The 14,054-nt window shown below is 33.5% G+C and overlaps 1 protein-coding gene across 2 annotated transcripts; it reads right to left on the bottom strand.

The window, feature by feature from the left end:
- Window positions 1-1,461: 1,461 nt before the first annotated feature.
- Window positions 1,462-12,481, bottom strand: LOC100372334 (uncharacterized). 2 transcript variants are annotated; one of them, XM_085491259.1, is made up of 8 exons: window positions 11,566-12,481; window positions 10,919-10,986; window positions 9,374-9,478; window positions 8,391-8,490; window positions 7,654-7,763; window positions 7,152-7,272; window positions 5,934-5,982; window positions 1,462-4,325 (listed from the first exon to the last, which is right to left on the bottom strand). In XM_085491259.1, exons 1-8 carry the CDS (start codon window positions 12,347-12,349, stop codon window positions 4,181-4,183), a joined length of 1,482 nt encoding a protein of 493 aa, XP_085347385.1. In that variant the 5' UTR covers window positions 12,350-12,481; the 3' UTR covers window positions 1,462-4,180. The 2 variants fall into 2 exon arrangements, with proteins under 2 accessions (XP_085347385.1, XP_085347386.1); XM_085491260.1 differs by having other exon boundaries at window positions 7,654-7,760.
- Between the last annotated feature and the right edge of the window lie 1,573 nt (window positions 12,482-14,054).

The raw sequence follows: 14,054 nt of genomic DNA, 5'->3' as shown, positions 1-14,054 counted from the left end.
AGTTTCCAGGGATAAAAGTTGAATTACCAATATTTATTCATGAAATGCTATATTTTAACAGGGCTGCATCTTGTATTGTTGATGGCAATACAGAATATACATTCAGCAGTTTCAAAAATGTTCATGTATTTTCACAAACAGCGCCACCTAAAGTTGACATTAGAATTGCAGTCACTCTTGCGAAAATGCATTGACCTCCTTTATTTTAGCTGAAATTCATTTCTGCTGAAAAGAAATTTTGACTGTAAAATACAAACAAAATTATTTTTGCTGGATTTTATTTTCAAAGTAATTTACAGTACATGTGTATGCATCAAAATTTGCCTTCCATTGCATACATTGTACTTGCAACATTTTACCAGTCTCAATGCAATAAAAAAAAAAAATATTGAGCCAAACATTTCAGTACTCTCACAGATAGAAAATTATTAATTCAGGTACAGTCAAACCTGTCTATAAAGGACAGTCAGTGGACTCAGCCAAACTGTCCTTTATAGACAGGTGGTCTTTATATGGAGGTGGCCTAATTTATTAATTTAATCATGAATATTAATTAGGGTGGGAATTTTAAGGGAGATCATCAGCAAATCTAATCTACAATGAATTGGTCTTTTTAATAAGTCACTCATTTTCATCTGGATAATTACACAGCTTTACTTTTTTACTACAAATTATATCATGTAAATTCACTGAAACCAAGTGATTCTGCCCATGGATTCATTGGTGTATTTAATGCATAAGAACGATTGTCAACGATCGACCGCATTGGTGTTTCAGCTCGGACTTTCACACTCTTGCCATGCAGTCTTATTCCCCAACCCATCACAGGCGGTAATCAGTCCCATCATTAGTATTGTCGATTGTACACTGTGACAAAATGCACAGGCAAAGTTGCCGTGTTTGAAAAAACAAACAAACAAGCATTAAAAATGAAGAAGCATTGGTAATAAACAAAATTTACCAAACTCGTAACGATTGCTCCAACTCTCGGCGTTGAATCAGAAAGTCAAACGAACCGGAAATGAAACACAATGATCCTGTATTTTGGTGCCAGTGTACGAGTATAATTTTCGAATGGATTTAGGATAAAAAAAAAATTTCCCATTTTGAAATAAGTTGTATTCTCTACTTGCATCATGTGTGCACAAATTAGTTCTTAAAACATTTTGCTTACTAGTAAATACAGACAAAGACACTAGTAAATCCCAATCAATGCTGACAAAGCAAGAATGTTTGATGAAAACTGTCCACCTGAAATACACCACCATGCTTAGAAACTAGGCACGAGGCAAAGAGTGGCATAATAGTCAATTTGAACTCTGAGATGAACTTTTATAGAGGTATTTGGGCTGTGTAACCTGCAGAATGTATGAAGTGAGTCTTTTTTCATATTGGCATATGTGAATTCACCACGCATATTATGTAAAAACATTAACCAACTATTAAAACACAAAGGCAAAATGATCACCAATCATTTTTAATATATTTTCATAAAATATATCACATAATAAATTAATAAAAACCTAAAAGAACCTTTTTTATAGTGCTACTTGAAACCGACATGAAATGTGTTTTATTTTGAAATCTTCAAATGGATTTTGTGATTATAAGTACTAGTATAAAATAAAAATCCTTCTTTACTTAAAATACCATGTGTTGTCCGAAAACAAAGTAAAAATGTCACTGGCGTTGAGGTTATACTCAATTAAAAATAATGGGGGAGCTAGCCTCCTTCCATTTGTTCCTTCATTAATAGAATTATCTTTATGAAATACAATTATTTTATAATCAATGTTGATCATTAGGCATATAAATAAGTTAAAATATTTAAAAACATGGCTGGATTTGTACATCATCTAATCCAGTCAATTCTTGTAAAATTTTAAAACTACAAAAATATAAGTTAAGGTACAATGACAAGATATTTAAACATAGAAAAAATATTACACAACTATTATGTACTCGGTTGACCATAACTTTTAAGTTTTCTACATCTACACAATGTGTCATGTGTGTGTTTTACAACTCTAAGGTGAGTTTGTTGGACAAAAATATATACATGTATATATATGGCAAAACAGGGCATTGTAAATACAAAGCATACACACTATTGCACTAAGTTTTTATCACTGGTGAGATTATCTTTACTGATTTATTTATTATGTAAGAGGTTATCACAAGAATATGGACAAAAGCAGTATGTTTTACAGAGGTTGATGCAAATCCTATACTGCATTAGTTTGTGGTTATTTTCGCAATAACATTTTCGTTATACACCTTCTTCAGGTTTGCATAAATAATTTTGCCCTTTGTGAAAATTTGTGTTCAGTTATAAGGTTCTATTCATGCCACAATGAAGCACTTCTGTGTCCAATGAATGGTGACTGAGTTTACCCCATACAAGAGAAAATTTGAACAATTAAATGAGTGCTGATATGTTTTCAGTGCTTACTGACAGTTATTGATCAAAATACCACATTTATCCTGGATTCCATTAAAAACCTGAAGTTCTCCAAAATATTAAGTGGGTGCTTACCCGACCATTTCTTTTACATATACTGGTAGCTGCGCCAAATTACAGATGATGCTAACTTAATGTTATGTTGCAGACCAGAATATTTAACTATGCAAAATTAATAAAAAACATACACAGCAATCTTATACCACCAGTGCATGTTTTTTTACACGCATTGTATACATCGCATGGGACCCATATCAAACACTACAAATTACGATGACTGGCGCTTTGATATTTAAGATTAACAAGCAGCCTCTTGGCTAAGATAGCTCCGCTGTCTGCAAGATATCATCATAAAATGAACAACGCTGAGAGTGGCCCACCTGTAGTACCTTAATGTATAATATCAAATCAATCAGACTTGTGGTTTTTAAAGTCTTTTTAAGAAAAGTCAAAAATGTACCTTTTTGCCAAAAATATTCATCAAAATTAGAGAATAAGATAATAAGATATTATTATGAAATGAACAAATCTGAGAGAGGTCTACCTGAGGTACCTATATGTTATAATATCAAAGCAATCGGATTAGCAGTTTCCAATAAGAAGTCAAAAATATCACTTTTTACCAAAAATGACCAAAATATTCACAAAAATTAAAGATATCATCACAACATGAACAAATCTAAAAAAGTCTAACCAATGTAAATATACACCAAGTATCAAAGCAATCAAGCTTGGAGTTTTCAAGAAGAAGTCAAAAAAGTAAAAAGTTGACACTGACAACGACGGACAGTCACTCATATGATAAGCCCTGTTCAACAAAGTCAACATCAGAGCTAAAAATGTCATGATTTTAAAATAAATCACTAGTCTAAGATTTATCAACTTGATATATAGAAAAATTGACATGTAGGGTTACCCCATGCACAAAATCACCATATTTACTGAATAAATACAAATCTGTATCAAAATTGTAGGGAGACAGTTGTGTGGGCGAGATGGACATGGACAAATATGGTATATATAGGGAGGAAACTATGAACAATAAATGATTTACTTTGAGATTTCGCATAATGTGTGAAAGGCGTGGACTGAACGCTTGTATGACACTGGCAAATTCTTATCAAAACTGTTATCAAAATCTAAAAGGTACATCATTATAATTTCGAAAATGTTCAACTTGTCAAATTAACACATTGCCTTCTGAAAGTCTCCATGATAGCCAGAATAAATGAGAAACTGTGTTTGTAGACGATGTGTTAACTTTCAAGTGAAAATATAGACTATCAACAGTTGTCTTGACTACAAAAGGCTATGTCATTTCTACACGAGCGCATAGATATTAATTGAGTACCGAAGGTATGATGTATGAGTGCCATAGACTGGAGCTGCTGTTATCACTTGCAAACGCCCTCACACTACCATATGAAAACAGACATGCAGGCGGGTCATTTATCTGACGTAGTTAAACCGAGCATCAATATGGCATGCTGGGAATTAGTGAGGTATATGAGTCAGTGCAGCAAAGGTATTAAAGAAAGGTTAATTGTTGCCAGGTGATCAGACTATTTAAAAAAAATATATATACAAATTAACAAAACATCACACATTTGCAGGCCCATAGGCAAACAAGTTTGATGATGTGCGGATCTTTCTCATTACTGAAGGACCGTCCTTTATGCAAATCAACTTCAGGTTGAAGAGGATGAGACAAATGCATATTCAAAAGCGAATGTTTGTTCCCGATGATCTCTTAGCTCCACACTCTCCACAGAACTTAGCTGTAGATTTTGCATAATCTGTACCGCAGTACTGACAAGTAGTTGTTAGATGTGTTGCTTTACCATTCTTTGTCATAGGTGGAAACCTACAAAGGACACATAGGTAGAATTGTTATTAATCACTGTGCCATCAACATATACACTGTAAAAATAAAAGTTGCAAAGGGGGGGGGGGGGTAGCAGTGAATCTTAATTTTACCTAAAATGACAACAACTTAAGTCGGAAAACACAAATCAGTTTTGGGTCAGTGTGTGCACCACCAAAAAAAAATTTGACCAGATCTATTTTTTATATTTATTTCTGTTGACAATTAAACCTGAAATGATTTTTTGTTGTTGGAGAGATTTTAGTATTTTGAGTAGACAAATTTAATTGCTTAAAAGGTGAAAAACATTGTCTACTAGCCCTATACATGTATAATAAGCTTGGTTTCTGTGGTATCTCAATTCAATCATCTCATATACACAGACAAATTTATGATTGACTATCAATAGGAAGCGATGAGTACAGTTGAATTTATGTATGCTATAGACAGGTCAATGACATTATAAATAGTAGCTAGTAATGTATCATTTGTATGTCAATAGTTAATTAATTTACATAGAGTATCATGTACAAGCAATGTACATATACCTTATATAAATCTAGCACTTAGCAACTGCCATTATCTATCTGTTAAAGTCCTTCACAGCATTTAAGTGAATAGTAGTTTTAAAAGTGTTTGTACACAAACATTTCATTAGGATGTACGTCATCATTTTTTTTTACTTCTATGCATCACAAAATATACTTTTATTAAATTATAGTAATTTTCATAGAAATTCATATTGAAGCATAATTTCACTAAAAATAAATATTCTTCATCATAATTTACTAATTTTTGTTACTTACGTTTATTGATAACCATAAGTAACCATCTTATTTTTTTCAGCAATTTTTTTATGGATGTTTTTTGTGCGAAAATTTGTTTGGTGACCCTATATTTTTATCTGGGTTTTGTAACAACAACATGAAATAAAATCATATATTTTAATTGGACTGCAAATGAATAAATATGATTCAAGATGTTAAAGAAGTTAATTTCAAACAAAAAAAGAATACAGAATTACTCAAAGTTGTAGTTTTATTTCTCATCAATGAGAGGAAGCATCAAGATGAATTGATGGTAAATGTGACACTTCCTGCCAGGTGTTTAAATTAGGTATATAATTATTATCAAACAGATTAGAAAAAATGAGTTGTTTTTTGTTGTTGATCATGATTAATGTTAACAAATGACAATAGGAGAGGTCAACAATGTGTATAGGAATGATTCTTAGAGAAAAACTACACAAGTTTGAAATTAAGTAATGTTTAGTATTTTCACATAAATCTTACAACACCAAAATTTGAACACATTTTCATATATGTGCTTCATTGAGTGATACCATGCGACCAAGTTGAAATAACACACAATAAGAATAATTAACTATCTGTAAGTATCGGTAAGTATCGCAGAGAGCCATTATAATTACTTTTAATTTAAGACGAGCTATGATTAAGCATATTCATTCTAATTCAATTTTACATTTATTTAATATCATCTAAAACCTACAGTTATGTAAATGAACTCAAAATAGTGAATATCATCACTTTAAACATTTTTGTTGAATATTCATGATTTAATAGTTAATGGACTATATTTTGTGTTTACCTTACACCTGGATCCTCTGCTGGTTTGGGCCTCTGTCTTCCAGTGAATCCTGACAATAAATAAAAGTACCGATAACAAGTAAATAAAAGCAACCAAATAATCACTATCTACTATAGCTATCTACTGTATCTACATGTTTTATGGTACTCTTAGAGAATACAGTTCTATCAACCCATTGTGTCAGTGAGTAGAAACAAGTCTTAAATTGGTCAACACTTGTACACTCATCGCCTGATTCACACTGTTCTACTGAAACTGACCATCCATGGCCGGCATTACGAACCTGTGCATAATTGTGTTAGAATTTGACCTCAGTTAAATTTAATGATTTGATTGGGCATGCAGCAAAGGTGGATCCATCACACAGCGTTCTTGTAACAACAACTTGCATCAATTTCAAATTTGAACCAATAGATTTTGCAGTCCTATATCACGTTGTGGCTTAACTAACATAAACACATGCCCTCACGTTTGATTTCCCATGGAAATGCATCACAACACTTGACTTCGTGTTTCATTTAGCTAGGAAACGCACAAGAGCATGTGCTGCTGTGTTTGATTTTGTCAAGATTAAATACAGGTTTATAGTGGGAATTCTGCCAAGGTATAACGATAAGGTGATTGCCAAATAAATGAACCTTGGCTGGCAAAGATGTTGTACACTGTACATGATTATTTTATTTACAAGCACTGACAAACAAAAGGAAACAAAATTCCAGGCCACCATATCAGAGTAACTGACAAGTGCAGCCTAATAGCAGATTCAAACTGAAATACTTTATCTAGCTGAAATTAATTTCCGCTGAAAAGACATTTTGGCTCTTTTGTATGAAATTTATTTTCACTGATTGTTGATTAGTTGAATGTAAAATTATTGCTGCATTTTCTTTCACTGATTCATGCCTTCAACAAAAATAGCAATTGCAAGTGAAGATCCCCTTACAGTAATTTTAATATTCATCTAGTTGAGTATAACAATACATCAATCTAATTAGAGGAGGGTCATAAAACTTGTTCTAGCCACACACAAAAACGCAGATTCAGAATAGCCCCCATTTTAGGCGTGATCCATTCCTGTCTTGCTCAATTTTAAACCTATTTGACACAGAAAATGCATATTAAACTTATTAATGTCAATAACTTTTTTAATAATTTCTCATAATTATTTTACTAAATTTATAATGGTCATAATTCCTTATAAGAAGCAAACCTGTTTACCTTTGTACTGTCTAGGTGATGGAAAAGGTGCATCATTTGTAACATTGGAAGGCGGTGGGTGATATACATACTCATCTTCCTCATCACAATTACCTGAGTTAGGAAATCCAGAATCTGGAAACTGAAATCAGAGGATAAATTGAAAACATACTGTTTAAATTTGCCATGATTTGATCTAGCATGGGCAGGTTTAGTGAGATCACACAGCACAATGACCTGCAATGCCAATTGAGCTTTGCAAACAGTACACAAATCTGCCAACTAATACTGTAACATCCAGGTTACGCCAAAGATAGAAATTCAGAAAACTGATTATATACAAGTAATTATTATATAAAAGTTCATTGCTAGAATAATTTACATTCAATCAGATCAAAGCTTAGTGAGGGGCATTTGAGAAAGTGAGAGCATGGAGACATAGTGGATTGTATAAATATGATTTAACATGCTTTGCCATGGCGAGAAAGTTTCAATTCACAAGACTCAAAATCACAAAACTTACAGACTGACTCGAACCTTTGCTCTTTCCATGTTTCTGAACACAGAAGCGTTCATGCTTTTTGTAAGCATCATGACTGAAATGCAGACCACAGTTTTCACATTCTGTGACTACTAACAAAAAAAGATATTTATATTCGTTAACCATTTTTAATTGGTGACAGGTCACCTCAACTCAACTGCATTTATACTACACTACATGTCGGTTGTTACACAATGCGTTATTTGCTCAATGTTTTTTTATTGAATACTAATATTTAAACAGGAATGCCACATTCTGACCAGGCTTGCTTTGTCACTGGGTATTAAACAACGATGTACATTGTATGAGCTTACAAAAACGTTCTGAAAAAAATACTACATGTAGCTTACATCACAGATACATAGCTTTAATTTAGAGCTGATATAGTATTTGGGATTAAACAGTTAATAAATGACAGTATTCAACATGCAGCACAGATTAGCAGACCTTGACATGGTTACTTTACTGACACACACTGACCAGTATTGTTCAAGCTCATATGTGATGACAGTGATGCAGATGGATTCGTTATACGTCCAAATGGTGGCCATTTAAAACAAACCTGGAGCTTTTATTTATATTTTTAAATCCTGTACAGGCAAAATGTTCTCAGACATGCATTATTGTTATTGCTTCCATCAAAAGGCCCAGTTTCATTGATCATCATGGAATACAAATGAGGTTTAGATGTGAAAGGTATGTAGATATACAACACATACTTGAATCAAATGAGTCCATACTACCACTCCTTGAAGCTTTTTTGGACTGTCTGATTTTCCTTAGAGTGTCTTCATGTCTTTCTCTCCAATTTGAGGTATCCTAAAAACAATTCATTCAAACAAAGCATTATTAGAGCTTTAATCAGGGTCTTGGGACTGTTATGCCAAATATTTGATGGTCAGAATTGGAGGAGATTATGTAACAAACATTCAAATTACAATGCTTTTCAGTACGTCCAAAATTGTTTTGGTTTCCCCTTTGATTGTGTATTTGAATTCCTTTTACTAATATTTTTGAATAATGTTCCAATGCTCATGGATTCACAATGGTTTACTGTTCTGAATTACTACTGACCACAATGATTCAAAATAAGGCAGAATCCTCATTTTCCCCCCACAATGCATGCAAATTCTGACTATTTCAAAACCCCAGTATAGGTCTAAGAATGTGCTCAGAGTGCAACTATAAATTGAATAAATCAGCTTTAAAAAATTTTTTTCAAAAGGACCACAAATATAGGCACATATTCATATATCATTGGGCCTGTGTACAGTCTGTCTATAGATAATACTGGGGCCTGTTAACTCAAAAAAAAAATCAAAAATTAATTTATTTCAATGAACTATAACAACACATTGGTAGACAGATCAGCCATAGCACTCATCTACTGTAAAATGACTAATTTTCACTGGGTTTAAATTTTGCTAATTTACAATTTCAGGCATATTCAGTGGGTTTTAAATTCACGGTTTTATCATTTAGATATAATGTGTTCTATGCTAAATTTTTAGCACATATTCCAGTCAGCGAAATAGGCGAAAATAAAACCCAGTGAATAATTAATCCTTTTACAGTATATAATATGGGTAGCGATACATTGCTTGTGTATGACAAAAATGTCACTTAAAGTACCAGTATTTTACTTTTGTTGCTTTTGACAGAAATTTTGCATACTATAATGAAAAGAAAATGTCTGACTTACCCTTGGAGTGTCATCAGAAAAAGACATACTACTGAACCTATCACCAGTATCAAATGTCTGATCTGGTTTAGTATGAAGCCTTCTACAGGTTTCTTCATGAGCTCTCTAAAAATAAGATACAAAAGAAAAACCATAATAATTCACAATAGCAAAATCTTTTGACAGTAATAATTAACTGCCAATGTCATGGTACTAACTGTTTTCATCTTTCTTTAAAGCGAGAGGGTTGTCACCTGCGTACGTGCAAGAATTGAGTCCCAACCGACGATAACACCACATACTAAAAACGCAACAACCTATGATCATCTGATGCGAAACTGAAAAGCATTCTAGCACATGCAGCTACACGTATAGTACTTGTAAGTCGTATGAACAACCCCAATTTGTACACCGTGTTTGTGCATGGCAATAGACACACTTGTAAACCAAAAATTACATTTGTTGTACACTGAATCATTAAAATATGATTTATTAAAAAAAAAATATGATTTATTTTGTGCGAAGAAACATCACTCCGTATTCTCCCAGGTATATTTCCGAGTCCAAGCATGGTGCCTAATTTGCATAATACTAGTATATAATTTGAATATGCATTTTGTTAAAATAAAAACAGTATTCAAGAACTTGTATCGTTTTCTTTCAAGGTAACACATGTTATTTCAAAGTCCAAGCATGATATAACACTAGAAAACGCTAGAAATTTGGAAATCAAGAAAACAATAATATCTCATTTGTTCTTTTATAGAATTTATGCTCATTACAGTAGTGTTTCTATGCACAAAATAAACCATATTTTAACAATTCAGTATATAACACATAGTTTTGGGTTTATATGCGTGTCTATTGCTATTGCTTAACTTAGAAACACATTAAATGTGGCTGCATGTATTCTTTGCAGTGTTCTTCCCAGGAAATAATATCATATTGGCAACTTTTTCATGCAGGGATTGAAATAGAATTTTTTCCCTGCATGCATAGTGTGCATGTTGAATTTGAAATTCACCTGCACTAACTTGTTGTGAAATGCACCATTTTTAAAGTTTAAATAAAATTTACGGGTTCTCGATTGATGCAATCACGAAAGAATTTGATTTTTTTTAGTTGTCTCACAATGTTGGTTGAACTTAATTTAGGCTTAGTGAATATAATGAGAAAATGTTGTGTTAATTTCTACATGCACAGCGTGCACATTATATTTTGAGTTTACTTGCACGAGCTATAATAATCTATGTGCATAGTGCAGTGTGCACCAGGGTATTTCGATCCCTGTCACGGCAATATAAATAATTGATAATTGCCTCTATTGTATTCATTGTTATGATAGTATTAAGCTCTACTGTTTATTTAAAATGAGAGATTGGAGGGGCCCTATGCTGTAATGATGTGGGGAGAACCCTGCTTTGAACACCATAGTCTTTGTGCAGTGTATTCTCAAATTTCATGTAAACAAACAATGTTTACATGCACTGTACAAGTTGCATAGAACTCATTTTAAACAGTACATGATGGAATGATATATAATCTAACATTTAGCATATTACTTACAAGGTTAGAAAGTTCAAATAAGTGTCCACAGAATGCACAATTCAAAGGTGGAAATGGGTCATTAATATCTGCAAAAATAAAGTTAAATTTGCAACTTAGTAAAAGTTGTTTCAATAATACTAGTCACTGTACTAGTATGTAATATGAGTTTATATATAACACTGCCAACACCAGTGTTGATTATATCCCCTCAGACACCATTATTAAATGGGAAATGATCAATGATTCAACTTTCTGCAGTTGGTTTCCACCAAGTTGACGAGTCTGTGTGCAGGTATGGTATATGTTTTCTCCTAGATATGTCATTTGATATAGCAAATTGTTGAATTTTTTAATACTATAAATGTTCACAGTTTAGTGATACTCATGAGGACAAATTAACATTTTGTCTGAAAAATGTTCCCCAAAATTTCTGGATTTTTCCTGACTCGCAAATAAATAAATAAATAAATTAAAGTGATTTCAAAAAATCATGTGGTAGACATTCAGAGCATAAGTAGCTGACATCCATCTTTCAATGACAACCTTGATAGCGGCTAAAATTCGATATAATATTAAAATAGAAAGCAGCTATTCCCTCAAGAATTCAAAAGAAGATAGTTTAAGTACTGACAAAAATTATTTCTGGGACAGTGAAAATATGTTACCAAAGAAATCAAATGGTCCATCAGCTGGTTTCTGTGATTGTCTTCGCTGTCTGCTTTGTGGATTCCAAGAGAACATATCATCAAATGGATCTTTATATCTACGACCGTTCAGCGAATCACCCGGTTCGTCGTCCCAGGGGAAACCGTGCCGTTCAAAAAATTCTCTGAATGGTGAAAACGGGTCATCATAGAAAAATCTAAATGAAAAACTCGGTTTTGGTCCTGGACCTGGAATGTCAAAACCAAAGTCGTCCGAGTCCATTGGTCCCTGCCACGGTTTCTTTTTCCCGTTTCGTGATTTTCCATTAGTCCCAAACTGTGCATTTTTCGCTTTAGATTTTGATTTTGACTGCGAGGGTTTCCGTTTCTGTGATGCTTCTTCGGAGGGGAACGACGTGCGAGTGTTATTGTCCTGGTTCCCACTGCCACTAGTTGTACTACCGTTCCCGGTGGTATGACTGGATGACCATTTAAACTCCGATTTGAATGACGTATATGGTTTATACGTTTCCCGTGGTGTACTTTTGTTTTTTGTCTCCTGTTTTTGTGCGTTTTCTCTGACAAGCCTAGCTGTATCTTGTTGCAGATCATACACTCTCCTTTTCTCGGGATCTTTCAGAATTTCGTAAGAAGTCACAATTTCTTTAAATTTCTCTTCCGCGTTCGCCGCTTTGTTTTTATCCGGATGATACTGTTTTGCCAATTTGTGATAGGCCTTTTTAATTTCGCCTGCTGACGCGGCTTTCTGAAGTCCGAGCGTCTCATACAGACCAGTTCTCCCCATCCCGGACTGTCCAAAATACAGTTGGTACACACAGAACAACCACAAGGAGCTACATGGTTAAAGAAGCCAGGGAAACATTTCCGGTGAATACCAACTAACACTCCACGTAGTCCGCCATCTTGGCTTTGCGCTTCCATTGCTAAGTGCCCCAAAATGCATTGCGGCCGAGCTCACCGTGTCCATTAGTTCTTCGGTTATACAATTGATTGCGCAAACATAATTTACGAATATGTATGTATATCTAATTGCATTGATTTTCAGTGCGCTAGAATTTAATTTATTAACATTCATGAACACTGTTCTGACACGCATGTGTACACACATATTCGCCTCTCTACATGAACAGCCCTGAAATATTGTGCTAAATTCTTGCATATGTTGATCGGGGGCGGGCGGAGTATATTACTCCCATAGTTGTTAGTATACCGTGTGCATCGCCGTTTTTGACCACTGTAGCAATCTTTTTTTGGCGAAAAACACAAATTGTTGAACAGTGTGGTGCCCTCAACGTCGATCTTTTTGAGTAAGTTTTTAACTGGCTGCGGAGAACTTCCAGCCAAAATCCAGGTGAGTACCCCCACCATGATATTCGTTATTTCACGTTCTAATGCTATTAGTATTGATGGTTTAAATGAGGATATACATTACATAATTTGTACATTCTGGTACTATAACAATTCACACGTCATCTCATAGTCAATTTTTGACATACAAAGGAATAACTATGATATAGACCATATTCTTTGTAATTATTATTATTCCATACACAATTATAATGCGTAATATATTTGTAAGCGCAATGATTGATTGTGCCATGAATGATCTGAACTTATATGTTGTACATGACATTACGAGGATGACATTATGAAAATTGCTCACGTGACGTCTCCCTATTCCCATGCCCCTCAACTGAACCACTAAGCAAAAATAACGGATATGATATAATACTTTTCAATAGTTTAATAGTTTTCAATACAACCAAGGGAAAAAACATTTCTTATATCCCCTCATATCTCTACCCCAACCCATCCCACTCACTACAAAGGCTATGGTTTACTTTATTTCATGTTTTTTTCGTAGAGCCAACAAAAAAATGTGTATTTTAATTACAACTTATTCATCCGTTTCCACCCGTTCCACTAATATCACTGCTTATGGATTACATTTTATTGTGATTTACTCAAGACCCAAACCAAGAACATCAAAATAGAAACATGTCTTGTATAATTATATAATTGATTGCGGAAACAAAATATTACGAATATTATGAATTTGCACTGATTTTCAGTGCGCCCGAATTTAATTTATTATGCCAGTGAAAATGCCTCTTCCATCCCATCCCAGACATAGCACTCATTATAAAATACTTTGTACTAAAATTTTATTAAAACCATAAAAAAAAACCTAAATGAAATTGTGCATTTTAATTAAAATAATTAGAATGATCCTCACATCCCTACATTAATTTTTATTGTGATTATATAAACCAAGAAAAAGTAAACAACAAGTTATAAATATTGTAATTGTATTAAGATTACATAGGACTGGGGATAATTGTGTTTTGTAATTTGAATAGTGCCGCCCCCAATACTTCTCTAATACCCACAGCGTTGGTTATGTATTGATTTGTGTATTATTATTTACGTAGAATCATGCAAACAGAATCAAAACTCGTCTTATTAATGGTATGTTAACCATATTATTT

This window comes from Saccoglossus kowalevskii, chromosome 16 (assembly GCF_978046115.1).
Source record: "Saccoglossus kowalevskii chromosome 16, keSacKowa6.1, whole genome shotgun sequence".
Classification (NCBI taxonomy): domain Eukaryota; kingdom Metazoa; phylum Hemichordata; class Enteropneusta; family Harrimaniidae; genus Saccoglossus; species Saccoglossus kowalevskii.
This window is presented reverse-complemented; position numbering and strand designations above follow the sequence as displayed.